Consider the following 23059-nt stretch of genomic DNA (forward strand, 5'->3'; position numbering starts at 1 on the left):
CTCTAGGCGTGTCCCGCCGGCCCGCGCGCCGCCGGCGCCCGCGGCTGTTGGTGAGGCCTCCACCCTGTGGCGCGCCGGGGGAGGCGCGGGCTCGTGCTCGCGCCCTCGCCGTTGCCATGGCCCCGCTTGACGTCACGGGCGGTGCGCTGCCCGTGCGCTGCGGCGCGGTGATTGGCGGAGACGCCGTGTGTGGCGCTGGGAGAGAGGCTGCAGCGCAGCGAGCCGCGAGACAGGCACAGTCCGCGCCGGCCACCCGCCCCGAGACACCCGCCGCCGCGCTCCCGCCGCGCACAGGTAACGGGGCCCGCCGCGCCGCCCCGCCTCCGGGCCCCGCGCCGGGCGGCCGCCCCGGGACCTCGCCCTCCGCCCCCGGGGGGGTGGGGTGGGGTGGGGGGGCCGCGCGAGGGCGGGCGGCCGGCCGGCCGATCGGGCGGCCGGCGGGCAGCGCCGAGCCCTCCCTACCCGCCCCCCTGCCTCCGGGGCCGGCGGGGTGGCTCCGCGGGGAGGGAGTAGGGCGGCGGGAGCGGCCCGTCCCGCGGGGGCCGCTGCGGGGGGCGGCGGGGGCCGCGCAGGTGAGGCCGCGGCTGCCCCTCCCCGCCGGCGAGGAGGGGAGGGGGAGGGGAAGAGCGGCCGGGGGCGGCGGGGCGGGGGGAGGGGGCGGCAGGTGAGGGCCCCGCCCGTGGCGCGGCGGGCGGGGGCGACCCGGCGCCCGTGGGCGCGGAGGGGGGGGCGCCGCCTCCGCCGGGCAGGGGCCCGGCGCGCGGGCCGCGGGCGGGTGCCGCTGGGTGTGGTCTCCCGCCGGGAGCGCTGCCCGGGCGCGGAAGAGCCGCAGGGGCCGCCCCTCGGTCGGGCTCGCTTCCCTCCCCTCCGCCCAGCCCCCCCCCCCAACCTCCCCCGCCCCGGCCGAGGGGTCCGGGCGGCAGCGGCGGCTCCCCCGGGGCAGGAGGGGAGTGTCCCCCGTGCCACCCCCCCTCCCCCGCGCGCCCCGTCCCCCGCGGGCTGTCCCCTCGTCCGGCCGCTGCCAGGGCGGGGACGCGGCATCCTCCTCCGCCGCCGCCCCCGGCGCTGGGCGGAGGTGAGCGGGATTAACGCGCGCTGAAGTGGGCTGGGCTCCGGAGCCCAGCCGCCATGACAAAGGCGGCCGGCGAGGCGCTCGGTGTCCCCGCGGCGGGCGGGTGCGGTGGCCGCAGCGCGGGGAGGGGCGGCGGGCGGGGCGGCCTGGAGCGTGCCTCCTCGCCCCGGGGGGCCGCGCCGCCGCTCCTCCCCCGGGCCGCTCCATTTTCTGCTGTCACCTCGCGTGTGGCGGGAGCGCGGGCGGCAGCGCCCGGCCCTCGCCTCGCCGCGGGCGCCCACCCTGGGGCCGCCGGGAGCGACGGGCGGCCGGCCCGCCGGGGAAGGATGCTGCCGCAGCGGCCTGCGGGCAGCCCGGCAGGCTGGCGCTGGGGGCCGGCGTTTTAACCGCGCTCGTCCCGGTCGCGCCGGGTGGTAAACAACCGTAGCCAAAACCTTGCTTTAAAATGGCTCCTTAACCCCGCTGTTCACGGTGCGGTCAAGTTTTCAACGCGCCTTTGCAAACGCCGCGAAACGGCCGCTGAGCTTGTACCCCGGTGTTGGGGGTAGGAGCTACTAAAACTTTCCCTTTCAGGTGACTGGAATGTTTTAAAACGTGCGTAATTTATTCCTAAAAGGTAGACAGCGCTGCTATTGTTTGTGGTGACTTCACGTAAAACGGCAAAAAGGTTAATGGTTAAAGATTTAAGATGCTGGATTTTTGTGTGTGGAGCATAAAGAAATACATACCCTCTGCGTGACCAAAATTGGTTCTTGTTTTTATAATCTAGCCTAAACTTTAAAGGATGGTGTGTCCCAAGGCACATTTGTCAGGGTCTCAAAGTGATCGAGTCAAGATATGTGAAAGCATGGGGGTTGAGGGAGGATTAATCTTTTCTGATGTGCCAAAAAAAAAATTACCGGATAACTCTTTCTGTTCAGCAGAGCTTGATTATTTTTTTTAATTTAATTTTTTTAAAAAGCGCTGATGAGATGCGGGTTATGGGGCATCTCGGCCAAGTTGTGCTATCTCAAATACTGACGTTGAAGTAGTATTTTTAAACAGTAAAATTTCCTTTTGTCCCTGAAAGGTAGCCTCTCAGGCTGAGCAGCACTGCCTGGCTCAGAGCGTCTGCCATATCCCATTTTGTGGAAGGAAGTTAACATTGTTGAAGGGTGTGTGCCTTGAAATTTAGATACCTGTTTGGTGCATTCTGACTCTCTTAACATCCAGTGTGGGATTTGATTTGCAGATCTCTTTCCCAAGTCTTTCTGCATGTAACTGTGTTTTGTTCTTTTTTTTGTTAAGGCACAAAGAGTTGCCTGGTACTGTTTGTCTAGCCTTTATTTTGTCTTCCTCTGTGGAAAAACTTACTGTTGAGTATTTTCCTTGTTGATTTTATTATATTGATAATTGGATGCAGTTGATACTGCAGGTCTTAAAAGGGAGTGAGGGCAAAGAGCTAAAATCATTTACGTGCTTAAGATAGGAATGGTTTGGTTTGAGTTTGCCTTTGGATGCTCTTGTTTGCATTTATTAAAAAAAAACATCTAAAAGTTAATGTTTTTTCAGGAGGAAACAGTGACTTTAACTCTTCAATCCATGCATCGATGCATTTGAGCATTGGGTGCTTGTATGCCTTGTGTTCTGGATTTCAGTCATACCTGTTACAGTTCCAAACTACTTAAGAGAATGGTTGTGCTGCATATGAAATTAGAACACCTTTGTCCTTGATCAGTGTCTGAATAATGCCTCACTATTTTTCCTCTTCAGAAATATCAGCATGGATAAAAATGAGCTGGTGCAGAAGGCCAAACTGGCTGAGCAGGCTGAAAGATATGATGACATGGCAAGTTGCATGAAGTCTGTGACTGAGCAAGGAGCTGAGTTGTCCAACGAAGAGAGGAATCTTCTCTCTGTTGCCTATAAAAATGTTGTAGGAGCCCGTAGGTCGTCTTGGAGAGTCGTCTCAAGTATTGAACAAAAGACGGAAGGTGCTGAGAAAAAACAGCAGATGGCTCGAGAATACAGAGAGAAAATCGAGACTGAGCTAAGAGACATCTGCAATGATGTGCTGGTGAGAAATACTGAAACTGTTGATCCATTTTTGCTTAGAGTTGCAGGGTAAATGGTGCTGGGCCCTTTGGGACTACTTCTGGTCTGTCAGTGAAGCTGTGGTCTCCTATGCTATTTCTGAAGGACAAAGTTTAAAAGATGTCTAACTTTTCTTTCGCTCTTAATGAATTGATAATAATATAAACAAATCGTCATAGTTACGAATGCTAATGAATTTGGAGACATGTTGAAACATTATTGTATGTAAAGTAATAGTTACGAAAAATCAACATACTACTTTGAGGATGAACTAGATACAGGTTTAGTTTGGGGTTTTCTCCTCTACTTTTCCCCCTCAATGCAGTACTTGTATCCTAGATCACTTTGATTTCTGCAACTTCAATGTGCTGCTCTAGTTGTAAGAGGTAGTTCTTACTCTACGGAAATTGTGCCCCTCCCTGGGTGAGATGATGTAATGTTAGTTATGACTCAGCCATGCAGAAAATTGTCTGCAGGAAGAGGCAGTAGAAATGCTGTGATACCCTCTTAAACTTAACATTTTTTAGTAGCGTTCTAAAAGGCATTTTCTATGGGTTGTAGTTACTTTAAAAGGTGCGTGTACCCAACAACCAACCTTATATTTTCGTTAGGAGACTGGTTTGTGAAATCTGAACCTCTTCCAAATGCTTACTCCAGATCGTCAGGATTTTTTCAATTGCATATGCTCGTGGTGCTTCAGAGAGCACATGATTGATGGATGTCCAGTCCTGTGACCACTTGTGAGGTAGATGTTACTGTCGGCAGTAGAGTTGTCCACTGGACTGTGGACCCTGCTGGTGTGTCATCCCACAGGTTGTGACGAGGGATCACGTACCTGGAGGTGACAGAATGACATGTGATATGAAGAAACTGTTAAATAGCCAAGTATGTGCTTGAAGATCTGATGTCAAATGAAAATTGAGATCAATGAGTAGCATAAATTTTGCTTGCTGTGTAAGATAGATGATACAGGCAGTGATACCTTCTAGAAGACTGGTTCCCCAAGGGTGTGTAAAAGTCAGCATGGATAACTGAGTCTCTTGGCTTCCAGTTTAGGCTGGTTTCCATGGTTATTGTAACACACCCAGTTTCATATGCTTTGTTATCTTATGTAAGGATAACTTCTAAACTTCCACTATGAAAAAGGAAATGCCAAACTTTGAAAATAACTGATTTCCTAGTTCTTGTGTTGTTAAGTGGTGGCTCATCTATTTAAGCCAGGGAAATAAGGAATCAAATGCGGTGTTCTAATTTCCTGTTACTTCTTTTTAAAATTATTTTATTAATGGGAAAGCCCTTGGAGGTGGATGCTTTCAGTTCACAGTGATCTGAAGTTCTCCTGTAGGCTATGTTTGGGTTTAAGAAATCATTTTGAGTCATTGGGCTTAGAAACCCCCTTTCAGAAGAATTTAGTGTTTACAATTAATTTTTTTCTGATGATGGGAACCAAAGGTGAAACTAGCTTTTACTGTGCATGCTAAATAAATAAAACTAAAACAAAAGCCCAGCTTTTGAGTTCGCTGTGGCAGCTGCAGCATCTAGGAGCAGGGGGAAACACAGGAAGGGAATCTTCTTTAAATCTTCCAAATCTCAAAATGAACTTGAATTTCTCTTTGTGTTAATGAGATACATACATGATTTAAAGAAGTTACTACTCTTTGATATGTTACTACTTTTAGGAAGCTAATGTCTTACTAATCTTTAGTGTTGCCAGTAGAGTTTTTCTTAATAGATTAAGGAAAAATTACTGTCCAGAAGAAACAATGTCTTAGGCAGTGATTAGCAGTAATAAAACTATTTTTTTTGCTTAGGTTTAAAAAATAAAACTTTTTTTTTTAATTCAAGGGATAGGATTTAAAAATGCTTTCAAGTGGCACGCGCTACCTTTGACATTCCTAACTGCATTGAGGAACTAGATTTACATTTAAAAACCTTTTCCCATTTTCATTGGAATATCCTTATTTACATACATTCTTACTCACCTGGAAATGTGACTGACCATATTGCTTTATTTGACATTCACTTTGTTTTAACAGAGGAAAAAAGAATTATGGTAACATACTTGGTTGGTTTTTATGAACAGGAGCATGCACAATGCTACATGCAAACATAGAACTAGGGTGATTGCTTTTCAGAAGATCCTCTGTAACTTTTGCACAGCAATATGTAGTCTGTAACTGTTCATGGAAGTGAAAAACAAGGCTTAACACATCTTGATTGGTGTGAAGTATGCTGTTAATAAGACTTGAAGTGTTAACAAACTTTCAAAGCTCTCAGTCAGGAGCCCTATCAATTACAGTACAAAAGCAGTTCAGAAACTTTTGTATCTTTTATTAAGACTGTGAATCTGTTTGAGCTGTTGTTGTGTCTTAGTTGCCTGCTAGGCTCTTAAGTAATATTTAATGCCCTGGGTTGTTACATCACAGCTGCGTGTGGAAGTGACTGGTGTCCTAACTTCAGCTTTTAAGGGAGGAAATCAATTAAGAGAATGTGTTTGTGACTAGCAGAATGTAGGCAAAGCTGGCTCCTTTGCAGCTTCTGTCTCTTCCCTCATTTGTTGGAATCAAATTACTACTGGATTGAAAGAAATAGCTCCTTTAATCCAGTAAACAGCAGAGTGTACCAAACTAGGTTCTGCCTGGTTGTGTTCCTAATTCTTCCACTAGCTTAAGGAGTGAATAAGAGCAATTGATGCTGGACTTTTTTGCTTCGTAACTATTAGACTCGATAAAAATGTTAGCAGTTATGTGCTCAGATCTGACTGTTTACTTTTCTCCTTTACACTGATCTTGCAGCAGGAAAAGCCAACATCTATGTCCTTGTCACATCCTAAATCTTCCCTCACTTACACCTGCCGTGGAGTACCTCTACAGACAGCTGAACTACTTCTCTTGTTTGCTGCAGCCTCAGAGTGCTGCTGTATAAAGCAGAGACACCTAAAATGTCATGGTGCAGCACCAGTTGTTTTAGATATACACTGGAGTATGTTCAGGTGTAGTATAACTGACTCTTAATTTGGAGTTGGTCTGGTAGTGCTGATAAACTGCAAATAATTGTGATACATTGTACATATTGTTACAGTGAAAGGAACTTTTACTGAAGACTGAATTTCCAAATTCTTCAAGAATAATCCAGTGTGTGTGTAAGGAAGTACATTGCCATACCCTAGCATCTTAAATGTACTTGAGTATTACAGAAAATTTCCAGCCTCAGAAGTTTCATATTGATACAGGAAATTAAGCTTTTTGTTGAGTACTTTTCCTCATGTTAGCTAAGTGTGTGCTTCACATTTTGTTTCACTTTCTATAGTAAAAGGGAGGTTCTGTCTAAAATACCAGTATAATGATCTTTTATTTGTCATTTCCATAATAAAAATTGTTATTAATCTAACAGGCTTGGATTTTCTTCAACATGCTTTTTGCAGTTAATAGGAAACGGAGCTGTAACTGAAGTAGTTCAGAATCCTCATTAGCTGAAATATTCCTCTTACTTGAGATTTAATTTGAAGTACAGATAATGTACTTCATTTTGTGGGAAGCTTTTTGAATAGTTAACATCTGATACTGCTTGCATGTTAGAAGTTTTCAGGTGCTTTAAGCTACTAGTAGCTTTCAGGCAGTTTCTGGCATGAGCTAAATGTAAACTAAAAATTTAAAAGACAACTGGCTATCTTCACTTCAGTGTGAATGTAATTCTAGACAGTTACACTCTTTCCTAGGCAGGCACATACAGCAGTAGTCCCCGCATGTCCTCCAGAGTGTACCATATGTGACAGTTCTATGTTCTTCCCCCGTGCCCAGTCTTCTGGGTGATGTCTCTTCCTCCCCCAAATTCCCCCCCAGTCGTACCTTAAGTAAATCTCTTTGCATGCAGTGCCCAAGCGCTGTTTCACTGTTTCTTTTCCCTTTTGGTTATTCCCCTTAAGGTCTAGAGAGCTTCCTGAAACGTTGGCTGCCCTTCAGTGTTCTAGAGTTACTGTTACAACATAGGTGCTCTGCAGCACTTTTTCCCCACTGCCTTCTTGCCAGACAGGGTGTAGGTTGATAGTGCTCTCAATAAGATTAATTATTTGCTTTCTTTGCCACGTTATTTCTTCCCAACTTTGTGCTCAGAAACTAAAAATGATACTTCTTTTGTGCTTGTACTATTTAGATCTCTTTGCACTTGTTAAAGATACTTAACTTTTTAGAAGTGGTAATTGTAAGAAGAAAAGGTGCAGTTAAATCTCAACCAAGTGACTTCAGGTTTTTGATTCTTTCATATGTATGTCGGTTGGGGAGGGTGCAGGGGGGAGAAGGAGGAGGTTTAGTAACCTGTTATGGGGCTGGAGTTCACTGGGGGGAAGGGAGCGTAATTCCATTCAGATGCATTTAAATGGCTTTTAAAGAACATGCCACAGAATTAATGCCTATTGCCGTCATACTCTAATTACTGTGGGGCTATTTTCTAGTTGCCTGCAAACATCTAATAGGTTACTATTTTAACATCTATAAAACCCATTTCTGCACTGATTCTTAATGACAGAGTTAGAAAGTTTAGTCCTCTCTCGTATAGGAGGCCATATGCTTTTTGCCATGCACATGTGTGAGGTTTTTTTAAAGTCAACCACCGTACACTCATTGTGTCCTTCCTGACAGTCAGTACAGCTAACCTATAGAGTGGTGCTAACTAGCAGATAAATAGCTTATGAGCTCGAGTGACTTACACCATAGCCCTTCTGTGCTGTGATCTAACAGAAAATTCAGTGTTCTGACTGAAAACTGCTACCTTTAGATCTGTGACTCTTTCATTCTTGCTTAGTTTTTTATTTTTGACAGCATTTTGTTTCTGTTTTTGAGATCAGTGTCCTTCATTTGATCTTTTCAGAAAAGAAGGGGAGGTGTTTGTAGAATATTCTATTTGCAGAATGTTGATCATGGAGGGGCATTTGATTTGTTGAAATCTAGGAGTTAAGCTTTGTTTTGAAAAACTTCGTCCTTGTTTTAAGCTGTTTTGATTGAATAATTTAGGGTGGAAGGAAGGTCATTTAGTTCATCTGTGCTCAGAACGGATCCAGTTAGATCACGTTGCCTTGTCAATCAAATTCTGAATATCTTCAAGGATGGAGATTCCATAACCTCTCTGGACAGCCTGTCATAATATTTGGTCTTACTTAAGTTGTTTTTGTTGGGTTTTTTTTAACCATAAGTAATCAAAACTCCTCATATTCCAGTTTTGCTGGTGCTTCTCATCATTTCACTGTAGACCTTCAGGAAGAATCTGGCTCAATCTTCTCTAGGCAGCTGTACACAGCAGTAAGATCTGCTGGTCTTCTCCAGGCTGAAGCAGCCCAGCTCTGTTAGCCTTACCTTGTACGTCGTGTGCTCTAGCCCCATAATCATGCTGGTGGCCTCCGTTGGACTCACTTCAATATATCCATGTCTGTCTTGTACTGTGGATCCCAAACCTAGAGATAGAACTCAAGATGTCTTCTCAAGTTGTTAAAATTCATGTTAAAAGATGGTAATTGGTAATATGCTAGTGGTGTGTGTGAAAATATGAGAGTACCTCGGGTTCACAGATGCTTCTCTGAATGAACTTTTAAATATTGCAGGGTAAAATGTAGTCAGGGTTTACTGACTTCCCAGGGCGGTTGTAATTTTAAGCTTTTCATTAACTTTCCAAGTCTAGCTTTTTCAGTTAGGGTTTGTCTGGTATAATTCCTCACATATATTGAAGGTAGGAAGCTGAGGCAATTTGCATCAGCCTCGTGATTTCACTTTGTTAATCCTTTAATCACTTCCTTGATTGTAGCCACACCCCTTCAAGTTTTCTTGATTTTTTTTTTTGGCTGTTGGGTTTTTGGTTTGGTTTCTTTTTTTGTTTGTTTTTTTGTTTTATTGCAGTGAAAGCACTGCCTAAACTAAAGCAATTACCTTTATTTTTTTTAAGCAAATTAAATTATTGAAGAACTGTTGAATCTTGGAGAATTAAACATCTTTCATGGATCAGTTAAAAAAATGAGATGACTGATGTTGGTTTTTATTTATCCTACATTGTTCATTAATTGTTTGTAAATGCATGAAACTTCGTATTTGAAAGGATTTTAGATTCCAGCACATAGAAGTAATTTACCAGTGGTTGGGCTGCATGAGCAAATGTGAACTACTACTAATTAATCTTAGCAAGAAGTGCATCCATAATGTTGATATGTATGCATATGTTGATATGATATGCACCCATTCATCATAAAATCAGCTAAGGTGTTCTGCATAAATGCAAAAAAAACATTTAAACAAGCAGTTACCTCTGGTACTTATATTAGCTATGCACACACATGTGTATACACATACATACCTGGATGTATATCCTCTTGCATTTATTGGAAACAGAACAAATCTTTACTATAACTAGTAGTCAGCTGTATTAATTGCACTTGACATGAATGTTTAATAATTTGCTTTGATTTAAAAAAAATACGTAGTGCTTACACATTTCAAAAGCACCCAAGTAAAAACTTGCTTTCACCGCAACCTTTAGTGTTCAAGTACCGTTTGTGCTTACTGCTGATATGCACTTCTGAGCAGCAAAATAAAGTTGATCCGTTTAGTCACCTATGATGGGTATTCTCCTCCTTCCAGGATGTTCAAGCAAGAACTTCATTGTGTGTACTTGTAATTCTGTGAAGCTCTGCTGTGTTTGTTGCAGTGGTTGGTTACTTAGAAGGCTAAGAGTAGATAGGCTGCATTGTTAAGATACCAGATTTACTGTGCTTGTGAAAGCCCTAAGCGGAAGAAATACAAAATCTAGAATATGAGCAGAGTTAGTGCATTATCTCTGTACATCTGTATAAAGAGATGCCATACTATCTCTGGTTTTATCTGGTAACTACTGTTGTTACATGCACTCGACAGAAGTACGTGTTTCTGAAACAGGTTCTCAAACACTTTATTTGTTCTTTGCTGTAGGCAGACATGGCAGCTGCTGGCTCTGAACCTGAAGTTGGTTGTCCGTTCAGGTGGAAGTTGACTACCATTTTGAAATAGTTTGAGAAAGCTTGTGCTGTTAAAATTGATTGAAGAGCATTAAGACTGTGATTATTTCTTAAACTTGTTTTTTACTAAATGTCAGCTCTTGTGTAGTTTCTTATTTTTCTTGAAATCTGACAGAAGATTGGCAATGCCTCTTCTAATGAGAAGTAATAATAAGCCATGCTGCTGCTAGATGAACAGTAAATTCCTGATTTTTATTTTTTTAACATCAGATTTAATACAGTTCAAATGGGGTAGAGAGCTGTTGTGTTTTGTTTGCAGGTTTTTTTGTCTCTATGTTGTTACCCTTTGTGATTATGCAGGTAACAAAATACTTAGCAATGGGAATCTGATCTCTAACTGATCAGATTCTCCTAGTGCAGAGTAGGCTTACATGGCTAAAATGGCATTTTGGTTAATAAAATGCTTTATTATTAACACTGCATGCTCTAATGGACTCCTAATAGATACATAGTCTACTTCAGGAAGTTTCAGCCCTGCTTGGAATGCAAGCTGCTAAAGATATATAGCTCCTACTTCTTTTTCTTGTCAAAGATAAAAAAATGTTACATCATTTTTATGGGGGGTTTTAGTAGTAATTCTTCAAAGTCCAAAACTGTAAAGCCTTAAGACAACTAGAGCATGTTCTGATTTGGAGTACAGCTAGAATAGCTATCGCTTAGACCTACCTGTCTAAGCAGAAATTCTCATCCAGCTCAATTGGTTTCAGTTCTGTTTTATCTCATGTTTCTTAGAAGTAGTTCTGTTTCTTCATAGAGTGATGTTTGATGGGTTTGGCACCATTGTATTTTGTTGCAAGTTCCCAATATTCAAGAAATAGATTGAGGTGATGCAATTAAAAAAAAAAAAGGGTAAAAATTGCGTATTGGCTTTGATCCTCAGCAGAGACTGTGTTGTCTATTAATGTCTACAGCAATGCCTCAACAAATTAAATACTTCAATCCTAGTTAGTTTTCCTCCTGGCTGCTGCCTTTCGCATGAGTTTTCTCAAGAGTTGGTTGCTAAACTGGAGAGGTATTTTTGCCTGTGGATCAGAATTTGGTTCCTTCATTGTCACATGTTTGTTAAGCATACTTTGGTAAAAAACCTGTAATGACTGGCACGAAGGACTTCAGAAGTCTTTTGTATATCTCAAAGAGTATATCCTGGTATCAAGCACATTTGCTTCCCTTGCGTAAATACTAATTGGAAAGCAAAGTGGTAGAAGGAACAAGCTAGTAAAGGGCATGATAGCCTAAGCTGGTGAGGTAGATCTGCAAGGATAGCTACGTGTATGGCTGTGAAAGTATGAACCGAGATGCTGCTCCTCATTGCCTCAGTTACCACCTTTTTCTGATGCAAACTGGTGGTGTGTAGTTGTGCCATATCTTACCTCTGAGCACCCTGTAGGCGTTTTACTGCATACACCTACATTTTACTGATTGAGTTCTATTCCCCCAACATACACATCATCATGAAGATGATTTTTCAGGGTATCCTACCTCTTCCATGTTTTCCTCTGCTTGTCCATATGTGATGCTGCATTTTTTTCTTTTTTTTTAAAGAAACACATTTAGACTTAGTATTTCTTTTGCATAACCTGAAATTTCTTGCCATTCTCTCTGTTATACAGGATTTCCTTTTCTCTGTTAGTGCTTTAGTTCTTTTTTCAGTTACCCTCTTATTACTCAGGCCTCATTTCTGCCATTTTTTCCTTTCTAGATCTTCACCAGATTGACTACAGCAAAACTGCTAATCAAGTGTATGTGTGTTCGTGCTTTTAATCAACTCTAGATGTGTCTATGCTTGTCACACCTTCCACCGTTGCATAAACTCTGCAATAAAAGTCCTCCCTGCTCTCTGAAGGTCCTTTGTCCCAAATTCTGATCTCTTCCCTTGCTAAGGCTCATTGTTCTCACCTCATCTCTTCCAGCCAGCTTGTCCTTACCACCTTTTTCAAATTTCTGCAGCTGCCTGTTTGTGTGGGCAGCCAGTTTGATGAGAGGAAAGAATAACTGGTACTGAGAACAGGCAGTAGGTTTGTTTCCTCCTTCAGCAGATGTTTTACCAGAGGGATCTCCAGTGCCACAACAGCCGCTAGTATTTGATAGATTTTCTTGTATTCCTGTTCAAGTGAACAAATGAGCAGATAGAAATCTGTGGCTAATTTAAACAAGAGCCTTTCAGCTGAAGTAGAAGGCTGGCAGCAGAGCAGTCCTTTTGGTTTTCCCTCAAGAGGGTTGGAGGTCACCCATGAGGCAGCAGTTGCAGAGCCCTTGTCCCAAACTCTGGCAAGAGCTGTAATCAGAAGTAGCATAATGAGCCTGTCTCAAAACAGCCTGGGTTTGGGAAGGGATTGTTTGAAAATATTCCCCTTGAAAATACAAATATTTGTCATTTTCCTCCAACAGTTGAGATAGATGTGTGTAAATAAAATTTCTACTGGCCACAAATGGTTTGAGTGCATGTGCCAATCTGTGCAGCGCAGCTAACTGCATGTGTTGCTTTATAGCCCCCGTAACTTTCCTAACTGGTGCTCAGGCAGAAAACACATGCATGGAAAATCACTTGCTAGCATTTTATAGGAATGATAGGTGTCTTGAACTTGTCCAACACAGGTGGCCTACTTTAATAACTTCGTCATCAAAATAGAAGTCTGTAAAAGAATTGCTTAACGAAACTGTGCTGCAGTTATTGTGTTGGTTGGTTAGTGGGTTCCACTAGAAACCAGGTACATGTAGCTCTTCCCCCAGCGTACCTGAAAGCACTGATCTGAATCAATATTTTGAATGTCTACCTCATACATTATATGTGTAATTCTTTCAAATACTCATGCACAGCTGTGCAGGTAGTCAGGAAACAGCAAGTCAACATTGTCACAGTAGTCTGAGTAGGTTTGTGTATCCTGCTGCAAAGGAAGGCTTGTTGCCCTAGAAGCACTGGGACACGAGAGGAACTTGGTACTCTCTGTCTGGGTTGCAGTTGGTAAGTGCATCTGGAAAGCTGAATCTTAAGAATCAATAGACTGTAATTTTGTTGCTGGTTCTAACGTGATGCTGGATGTCCCTCTTAATATCCATTACATCTTTCTTATTTTTCTTTCCGTCTTCTGCTGCTCACTTTCTTCCTTTGTAGAGAACAAAGTAAATGGCTATCTGGATGCTATGAAAGTGGAAGTGGAGGCTCTTGATTGATGTTTGGAAATGGTACTGAAACCGGTCAAATAATCTGAAGTTATGTGGTAGTCTTCTAAAAGAAATGCAGATTCAAGTACCAGTGCTTTTTAAGCTAAACATATATTATTGTTTTTAATGAAACTGAGAAGTAGATTTAGAACAAAAGTAACACTTCCTCATGTGCACGTAGTCGTATCTGCAGCTGCTTCTCTATAGTGAATTGTGGGTGTTAAGTTTACGTTGATGTAAGAGGAGTTTGGACAATGTGTGGAATGTGGACAGGAAGCCTGCTGAAGGTTACTACATTCAAAGAAACCACATCTGGCTCAAGAAGTCCCTAGGCATTGATGGAGGCTAACAGAAGCATGGCACTTTTTTGCTTTCTTTACGTATTTTTCTAATGGCATCCTCTTTTGGGCAGTGTTAAAAGTAGGTTAGCAAACGGAAGAGTCCTGTCAGCCAGTGCAATCCCTCCTTTGTTCTTGTGATCTCTTGGGAGAAAGATAGTGGCATGCTGCTTACATCATGAAAATATTAGACCATTGTCAGTGTGAAACAGGTTTCAGGCTGAGCTTAAAAAAAAAAAACAAAAAACCAACACGGTTCCTTTAATGTCTTCCATGAATTTAAAACCCACAGTTCTTCCATGTCATCTTCATGCCTATGCCGTATACCACAGTTGGATGATAAGTGAATTAAACTTCACCTAATACTCCTGTGTAACTTATCTCCAGAACTAGAAATAATGTCATAACTAGGCCAGATATCTTTTTATACTGCATGGAGACAAAAGGCCTGCTTGTCGGGTCTAAGCAAAACTGATACTGTTTAAATTACCTAACTTTTTGTCAGTGTATTGTTTTGGATTTCTGCCATTCTGCAGCTTGGTTCTTTAGTGCAAGAACTGTATCTTTGTTTCTCCAGTAGTTCTAGGGTTTTTACTCAACGATGGATCTTAATAATTACTGGTATTTTAAATCAAAGGTTTTGGTTCTCTCTGACTTTGTATTAGCTGCTCATTTACAACTACAGTTTTCTAGAACCTGGTGATTTTATTCTTTTTCTCCTGTTTGTCAGGAGGGAAATATCTTAAATAGAAAATTGAGCTGTTCATGCAATCCTCAAATGCATTAATAATTACTAAAGTTCCCAGGCAGTAACGTGTACTAAGATGGAGCCTTTAATAAAGGAAAATAGGCACAGAACTATAAGCAACAAGGCAAAACTAAGGCCTTGAGTTTAATGCTCTTACAATAAATTTGGGAATAGTCTTCTGGCCCACACAGGTCATTTCCCGAAGATGTAAGCTAATTCTTTTAAAAAGTAGGATAGTTTTAGGCTTCAAGTGTTGGAAAGGACTGCTCAAGACTCTATGGGCTGGCTTCCTGTCTTCAACTGCAGTTCTCACCGCAGCTTGACAAACTGAAGCATGTCTGCTTGCAGTAGGAAGCAGACAGACTTTTTTGTAGAGGGTTGGGTGTTGGGGTTTTTTGTTACACAGAATTACTACTCATCATGCTTCCTTCACGCTCTTAACTGAGTCTGCTAACTCTTACCTTTCAGACTTCATCTTGCAAAACCAAAGGAACAAGTCCATAGGGCATTTCATAAAAATGGGCTCAAAACACATTGTGCTTCATGTTGCCTGCCATCTGTTGACTGTGTCCTGCTCTGGCAAAAGAATATGTGTAAGAATGAAGAAGGTTAATCTCTTTCCAGTTTACTGTCTAAAATAAGCCAGGATTGAAGTTTTCTAGTAGAATAATTAAGTTGTGTACATGCAGCCTCTTTGGAGACAAAGACTAGACACGCTCTAGTGCATACTTGCTGGGTCTAGGGGTACGTACCAAATTTATGTGATTTCTTATCTATGGTATGTGTGAACATAGCTGACATCTGAGTTTGAACGTGCTGTGTCTCCTAGTCCAGAGTACCAGAAAGCTGTTAACTTAGTCATAATCACAATTGCAGATGTGAAGTGTTGAAGCCTACTTTTAGGTGGTGGATGGTTGTTTTTTTTCCTATGGCCAGCATATTAGTAAGTTTTGACATTCAAATTTAGTACACACATTTATTTATTTATTTAAGAATTTTCCGCTGAGTCTTTTTTTTGAAAAGATTTGTGTATGACTTTGCTATGAAAAGTATTAGAAGTGTATAACAAGCTGTTAGAAAAGTGCTCTAAGATGCTGCTGCTTCTGCCTAATTGATTACAATGCTATGGTTTGTTTCACAGCAGATAGTTTCTTGCTGCCAAATTAAAAGTTCTAACAACTATGGCTGACTAGTTGTGGGGTTTAGGGGACAAGGAGTAGTGTTTTGGTTTTGTTTCAAAAGCTATCTCTACCAGATTCTGATCGAGGCACTGTAATTAACTGCCTGTAGAGCTGTAGTTAGTGTGAATTAGTATATATCAAAAATGGATGGGATTTTCACGTGATGGCAGGAATGTCGTGAATGAGCGCGAGGGCTCAGTTACATACCATCTAGCTATAATATGCCTGTGCTGTATGGACTTCAGTTGTCAGGGTGTTGTATGCATTACAGTTATGTGGATCACCTAACAAACTCAGTAATCACAGATCAGCTTACTGGTCCGGTGTTGAACTAGCTGTTAGCACTTCAGTGGCCCATATGGCAATCAGCTCTGTACTGGTAAACATCGTCATAAAGGACATAAAGGTAAAGGAGAGAGGAGGTAGGCATGCGGTGGTAGCCCTATCGAAACAGTTCTTCCTGTTTGTTCTGCTTTGAACAAACAGAACCCATCAATAGGACTTAAATATCAATATATTCCTCCTTGTAGGGGGCAAAAAAACCTATCCTCTAGAGAAGCCTTGCTGTTAAAGCTGTTAAGGAAAAAAAAAAAAAAAAAGGGAAGATAAGCAGTATTCCCCATAAACAGATGTATTAGCAGATAACAAACTTTTAGATTAGTTATCCCTTTTGTTATGCCTAATATTTTACATTATCTTCTGTAATGGAACTTCAGAAGGTCAGTAGGCTCACTGACCTCATCTGTATGGCTTTCTGTAGCCACACCACCTCCATGCAGATTGTGGCTTTCACAGCCACTGTCTAGGATAAGTCACTATGATAAATGTCTAGGGTAATTCAGACTGCTCTGAATCTTGAGGCTAACTTTAAAGGAGTGTTTTGTGGTTACTTATGCCAGTAAAAGAAAATATATCCTGAAATAAAAAGACTGGTATGGACAGGAGAAACTGAATATATTGTGCTAGATAAATAATAAGGGAGAGATTTCCTTTCAGTAATTTCACACGATAGCTTTTAGGTGTTAATTTGCTTTCAGGTTTTGTTATTGCTGTTTGTGAAGTATTTGGCATAAATAAAACTCTCCCAAAGATATGTTGCCTACCAGTCCTGTGTATTGTTTGTATAGAATAGAGGGTTTCATCCAGGTATGAGCAAGCTACCAGTGCAGTCTCAGAGACGGAGCCTCTTTGCGTAGGCTGTATGTTACGAATAGCTATTCAAAGAGACTTTCCTAATTCATCGGTCTTCTAAGTTACACATGGGTTGAAAAATTTTTTTTCAGTAGAAGGTTTATGCACTGTCCAAGCTGTTCCTGCCCTCCTAGTATCTTACCCAATCAGGGAGACTCAGTTGTCTTTGTCTGTTGGTGCAATTCACCCATTCAGTTAGGTGTTTGCAAAAAATTTACCTCATTTGTGACCTAAGTGGTGTTTTAAGTCTGCAAGTTTGGTTGCTGCTTATGGGAGTGAGCAGAGCTGTACTTCTTAATTGAACCACCTTCTATATGGATGGTGGATAATTTCTGTTTCTAGAATCACTGAAAATATTTTGGTCTGACTAATTAATGGAGGCTACACAAGGAGGGCAGCTCCCCATGGTGCCAGAATGGTAGGTGCAGACTGACACACCTGACTTAATTGCAGTCCTACAGAGAAAAACTAATAAGGAGCCTTATTCTCAGTCTCTGGTAACCTTCAGTTGTCACTGAAGTTGGAGTTTCTTGGCACTCATGAAAAATCTCATAGCTGTGAATCTTGAAGCTCTCTAATGGTGGGAACAGAGCATGTAAGTAGTTAGTGAGCTGAAATGCGTGACCCATATACCTTACAGCCTTCGGCTTTGTTCCAGTCGCACCAGGGCAGAGGTGGTTTTGAATCCTTCTCCTCACATAGTGGTATGCCCTCCAGAAGGGTGCCTTTGGCATGAGGCAGATCGGCAGCCCATTTGACTGGTTCCATAAAAATACTTCTGCTGACGACTTGCTTGTGTTGTGTTCCCTTTGTTGCCAAAGGATTGTCATTCAGATGGGAAGCAAGGACATGCAGTATTTTTTTATGTCTCCCTGCGTGGTTATGAAATGAAGCTATATACTAACCCCCACAATACTGGAAATACCTAATATTAAAGGTGAAAGAATAAATGCTTTCCGTTATGTTGAAACCAATAGAGTCCACTAACAGGTTTTTATCTTGTCGGAGCATAGGCATAGCTGAACGTTGTCTGACTTTGCTTTCTGTCAGCCAGACTTCTTCATTACCCAGTCTGCTGAGACAGAAATAAGAGAGAGCTGCCATAACAGCTCACTTCATTTTCAGGAGTTTCACACCAGCTTGAATCTACCAGGCTAAATATTTATGATTTACATAAATGGACAAAGCAAAACAGAAAAACCCCAAAACAAACCAAAAAAAACCCCAACTGAACTTGTTGACTCTTGCTCTTTCTGCGAATTACAGTTTTCTGTAGCTTTATGTCAGTTGGCCTAGTAAGCAAAGCAGGCGCCAAGGGTGTCTGTGTCACAGTACGGGGGTTACAGCCTACTGTATTCAGGGTATGTCTGTCCCAGGAGTATGTTGGGTAAGATAGCGGACAGTAAAGTAGCCATCATTCTGTGAGTTGGAGCTGTATTAGATTGTCCATTTCTGTGGTGTCATTGGAAATGAGCTAAAAAGTGAGGCAAAACTGAGATGTCAGTCATTAATTTACAGGGAAAAAAAGGACACCTAAAAATCCTTACTAAAACCTCTTAAAAATTTGATTGCTACATGGCCTTTGCAAAGTATATGTGAAAGCTGATTCAGTTTTGAGTATTCAGAAGTACTTCTGTACTTTTTCAGGCTTTCAAATAACTGGCTTTTCTTTCAAAGTCTGACTTTAAGCGCTCAGTACCAAGAAATTTGACAAGCTTGTACCTTAATTTGACTAAATGTGTTGGAGCTAGTGATTATTTTTTTTTCTTTTTTCTTTTTATCATAATAGAACTCTTGCTAAATGACATGATTGCCTCAGCTGGGAACTTGCTATGTTAATCTAATAATCAGTCAGCATCATCTAGAAAAACCTGGTCTTAACTGGCAGCCCACAGGGAAGATTTGGTAGAGAGACTCTGGAGAGCTACCTTTGGTTTGGAAGATGCAGGAAACACCTGTTAGAGCAGCACATGAACTCGGATAGAGGATCCGTTTCAATGCTACAGAACTAGCTGACTGTCAAATTGTCAGCTGTCTGGAAATGCAAGAATCCAGGTTCACCTTACACTTTCTTGGTGGCAGTGCCAGTACAGCATTGTAGTTAATGGGAACTAGGTTAATGAGGCTTATTTATTGCCTGTGTATGTAAGATACTTGGGTCTTTGATTTGTCAGCTGATACTTTGGATCCTTTTATTATCTTCTGTGGATGCAGACTTTCTTCCATTGTTTACCCTTTGCCCAGACTCTAGGCATTACCTTATTTTTGTCAGGGTAGTGTATAGTGGCTTAGCGAAACTCTTCCTTTGGTCATACGAGACTCATCTGCTAAATTAACACAGCCACCATCTCTCCATCCAGTTACAGCATGCAGCGTTCCTTTTTGTACCTAGAATTGTGATCCAGAACACGTTGTCCTTAACTGAACATGCTGTGTAGGATGTGAAGACAATAGGCAAAGAATAAAGCTAAAGCTGTCTTGACTTTGAAATAAATTGTAATATAATTGAATTGTTGGTTCAGCACACTGTAAAAGTAAGTATGTACAAAACACTGTGTTCTTTGTTTCTTTTTTAGTCTCTGTTGGAAAAGTTCTTGATCCCTAATGCTTCGCAAGCAGAAAGTAAAGTTTTCTATTTGAAGATGAAAGGAGACTACTACCGTTACTTGGCTGAGGTTGCTGCTGGAGATGACAAGAAAGGTATTGTATGTCATCTTGTGGCTAAATATTGCCAAATTAGATTGCTTTTGGTGGGGTGGTGATGTGACTCTTAGTTTTAGAATAATTCTGATTTGGATGGAAGTTTCTTTAGTAATATATTTCCTGTTTTCTGAAGAAAAATCTAGTTCATTGGCTTTCAAATGAGTTATGGACTTTTCGGTGTACCTGCTGTTTGAAGCAGGGAACAGACGTTCAGTCACGAAATCTTGAAATCGGCCCCAGCTTTAGGCATGCATGCATCTGGTTTATCACTGAAGTGCAGGTTTGTGCATCTTCTGTCTGGCCGAGTATTGGGTTTTTACCTCTTTGTAGGGGGACAAAGTCTTGTAGCTTTTTGAAGTTTTATTTGTGCCATTTCCGCAGAACGCAGAAGTCTGCATAGGTTCAGTGAGCAAAGAGACTAGAAACTACCTAGAGAAGAAAAGGATTAATAAAAGTAATCTTACTGTTGGGAAAATTTCTTCTGTAACCATGGTAGTTTAATATCCAGATGTTTATTTCCTCAAGTTTCTCATACCTTCGTGTAAGCAGATTGTCATAATTACAGGTGAGTTGCTTTCACCTAGATTTAGTTAGAAAAGTTAATATGAGGCGTTTAATATATTTAAGGTTGCTTAACTGCTGTAGTTGAAGAGACACCCTAAGAACATGCTGACTCGGTGCAGAGTCACCTTCAGTTCAGAACGATACATTATGTTTAGATACAGCTCAGTGCAAACAGTGCGAACCTGCTTCCTGGAGCCAGTTTAGGACTGGTGGCAGGGTGCCCTGAAGAGCAATGCACTTCAGCACAGAGCCCAGTCTGGTAACTTCTGCTAGTCCTGAGCTGTTTTCTTGCAGACTCAGCTTAGTCTGCACTCAGTCTGCAGAAATAAGGGATGCTTGGGACTGTGCAGACAATCTCAGTGCATGGACTTAGGACCCTTGGGGGTTATCTGGGCTGTGCGGCTGATGCTTGGTAGTATTCTGCCCTTCTGTAGGACTTGCTAGGTTCCTTGCGGTGCTGTTGAACATGTGACACCCCTGTAGCCATGTGCTGCTCTCAAGCTAATAAGCTTTCCCAGTATGATACAGAAAGGTGTCTGCGTGACTTCAAACTAGATTGAGTTTGGTATGGAAGTGAAATAGACTTGGAATAGTTTCAAGGGCGGAGATGTGTCTGCTTTAGCTTTGTGGCATGTGTTATATCAACACTACATAGGGTAGCTCGGTTTCCCCACTATGCTGGGTAATGGGGAGTTGCACAAAGCTACTAAGACTTAGTGTAATAGGGCTTGATTTGACTTCTGATGCTTACTGCATGCAAACCAACCCAGTCTTGGTGACTACAGAACTACATATGTAACCAGCACTTTAGATCTGGTACTGTACAGAGAGTAATTGTGTCTTCCTTTTTGTAATCTCTGTTCACATGCATAGAAGTTAAAATATTTTGAGTCCCAAAGCTTCTTTTCCTGTTGAGGATTAAGTTGTAGGCTCTAAAATCAAGACGCTGAAAATCTTTGTTTCAAGTGGTTTTAAAGTTCATTTTTATTTAACCCAGTCTCCTGGCTGAGCAGTTTTTGTTGGGTTTACAGCTGAAGAAAAATGTTTGAAAGCCTATCTAGTTGCTATGGCTCCTAAACTGAAGATTTATTATTTATCTCGTCCCCCCCCAAGTGTTTAATATCGCGTGTTTTTCCTGTATGCCGCCTGTGACCTTGAAGAAGAACAGTTGATAATTATTGCTTAGGAAGTAACATCTGTTTAGTTGGAGTGTATTCTTTCAGCTTTTTGCAGTAAATAGAGCAACAGTATAAAGCTCCCAACTCTAGGGAGTTTTATTATGAAGATATTTTTATCTTCATAAACCAGGGTCGTTATTTTATCGACTGGCGTTTTCTTACAGCAGTCTAATGGACAGGAATGTCAAGCATGTACCTCACCCTACTATTTTAGCCTTGAACTTTGGAAGTGTACAACACTTTGTAAAGAATTCAAGGTTAAAAATCTTACAACTTTTTTTGTACTGGGTGACTGATACAAAAAGCAATGGAATACATCAAATGTTGCACTGAGTTTCCCAAATCACTGTTCAAAAGGTAACTGTTTTCTCAAATAAGGAGAAAAAATATGCTTCTGTTAATTTTTTTAACATAAATAACATTATTACAAAATAAAATGCTTAGTCTCATGCCTTGAAGTTACGTGTTTTTTCATGCTGCATGTTTTGCCTTTCATAAACAGTTCTAAGGCTTTTCCATTATGAGAAGAGTAAAACACTTCTCACTACTTCTGAATTTAATTTACAGTAAACCTGGCTCTTTTCAACTGTAACATACCAAATTCTGGTCACTTTCAAGGTATTATGGCAGTTGCCTGCTTTTTCTAAAGCATGCCATTATTAGTGATTAGTGTAGAGAGGACAGAATGTTGAATAATTGTGCAGTGAGTGTCCTCCCTTTTCCATGTTGAAGAGGACAATATGATGCTTTAATTTTTGTGAATACATAAAGGGGAACAAATAGAGATTGCATAGACATCCTGAATACTGGTATTCAGATTCAGTCTTTGAGTACTTCTGACTTAAATACTGATGTATTTTTGAGTCCTTAGCCTAAAATTCCTTTCTTTATTTTTTTAATACATGTGACTGGTGCTCTAGCAGAGATCATGCTGGATGCATTTCTGGTTTGATCCAGAAATGTTAAGACTGGAGTCCTTTTGCATCTGAATTCAATGACTTCCTGCCCACCTTTTTTTCAGATGCTGTTAGTGTTCTTGGAGAGCACAGGAACAGTGGTCCCTTTGTGCTCAGGGTCTAGTGCCTCAGTTGCCTTCTGCAGTCGTCAAGGATGTAGTCCAGCTTGTGGGCTGCATTGGGCCATGATCTCTGACCTGTGCGGGCATAGTCTCCTCATAAGTTCAAGTGCATTCAGTGAGAATGGAAGCTCTTGAGCTCTTCAGTCTTAGTATACACATTATAGTTGGTTCTTTTTTCTGCCAAGCGTTTATAACTTGTACAAATATATACTTGTACAATTATTTTTTTCTCCCTTACTTTGAAGTTCGTAAGCACTAGAACTTTTAAGTTACGTAAAAGTGCTTTCCCTGGCTGCATTGGGAATGGAACTATGTTGGAAGCGTTTAAAAATACATAATGAATTCTGGTTGAGGTATGCCGCAACTATCTTTACCAAGCAATTTGAATGGAAATACATAGGTAACTGTTCCTGAAAGGATTCAGCATGATAGGCAAAGATTGTCAGTGTTTTCTGGGACTAAAATGTGGATCTGTGATGCTTGGCACTGTTTAAAGACGTTGAAATTGTGGTACTGTATCAAACCTGTGTGTAATTAAAACTTCATTTTTGTGCCTTTTCATGTGGGTGGTGGGTTTTATATTCCTTAAGTGCTACAGAACTGCTGCAAACATTTGTAAATACAAGTAGTCACAGAGTGGACGGGAGAGACTCAAACCTGTGATTTGGTCAATGACAACTTCCTTTTTAAAAAATTAATTTAAAAATGTGATATAGTAAAATCTTCATAAAGTAGTGA

At 41.7% G+C, this 23059-nt stretch overlaps 1 protein-coding gene and 1 long non-coding RNA gene across 2 annotated transcripts in view; both read left to right on the forward strand.

The window, feature by feature from the left end:
- Window positions 1-146: 146 nt before the first annotated feature.
- The window catches only part of YWHAZ (tyrosine 3-monooxygenase/tryptophan 5-monooxygenase activation protein zeta), a 27797-nt gene continuing 4884 nt past the window's right edge, over window positions 147-23059 (forward strand). Inside the window, exons 1-3 of the mRNA XM_080378074.1 lie at window positions 147-294; window positions 2825-3128; window positions 19375-19498. Of these exons, the coding sequence (XP_080234200.1) occupies window positions 2835-3128; window positions 19375-19498 (418 nt within the window). The 5' untranslated portion in view covers window positions 147-294; window positions 2825-2834. The remainder of the gene's footprint in view (window positions 295-2824; window positions 3129-19374; window positions 19499-23059) is intronic.
- LOC308059974 lies at window positions 3135-13932 on the forward strand. Its single transcript, XR_013926541.1, has 2 exons — window positions 3135-4030; window positions 5941-13932. It is a non-coding gene; the product is annotated as an uncharacterized lncRNA (long non-coding RNA).

The sequence above is a fragment of the Falco punctatus genome, assembly GCF_963210335.1.
Source record: "Falco punctatus genome assembly, chromosome: 3".
Lineage (NCBI taxonomy): Eukaryota > Metazoa > Chordata > Aves > Falconiformes > Falconidae > Falco > Falco punctatus.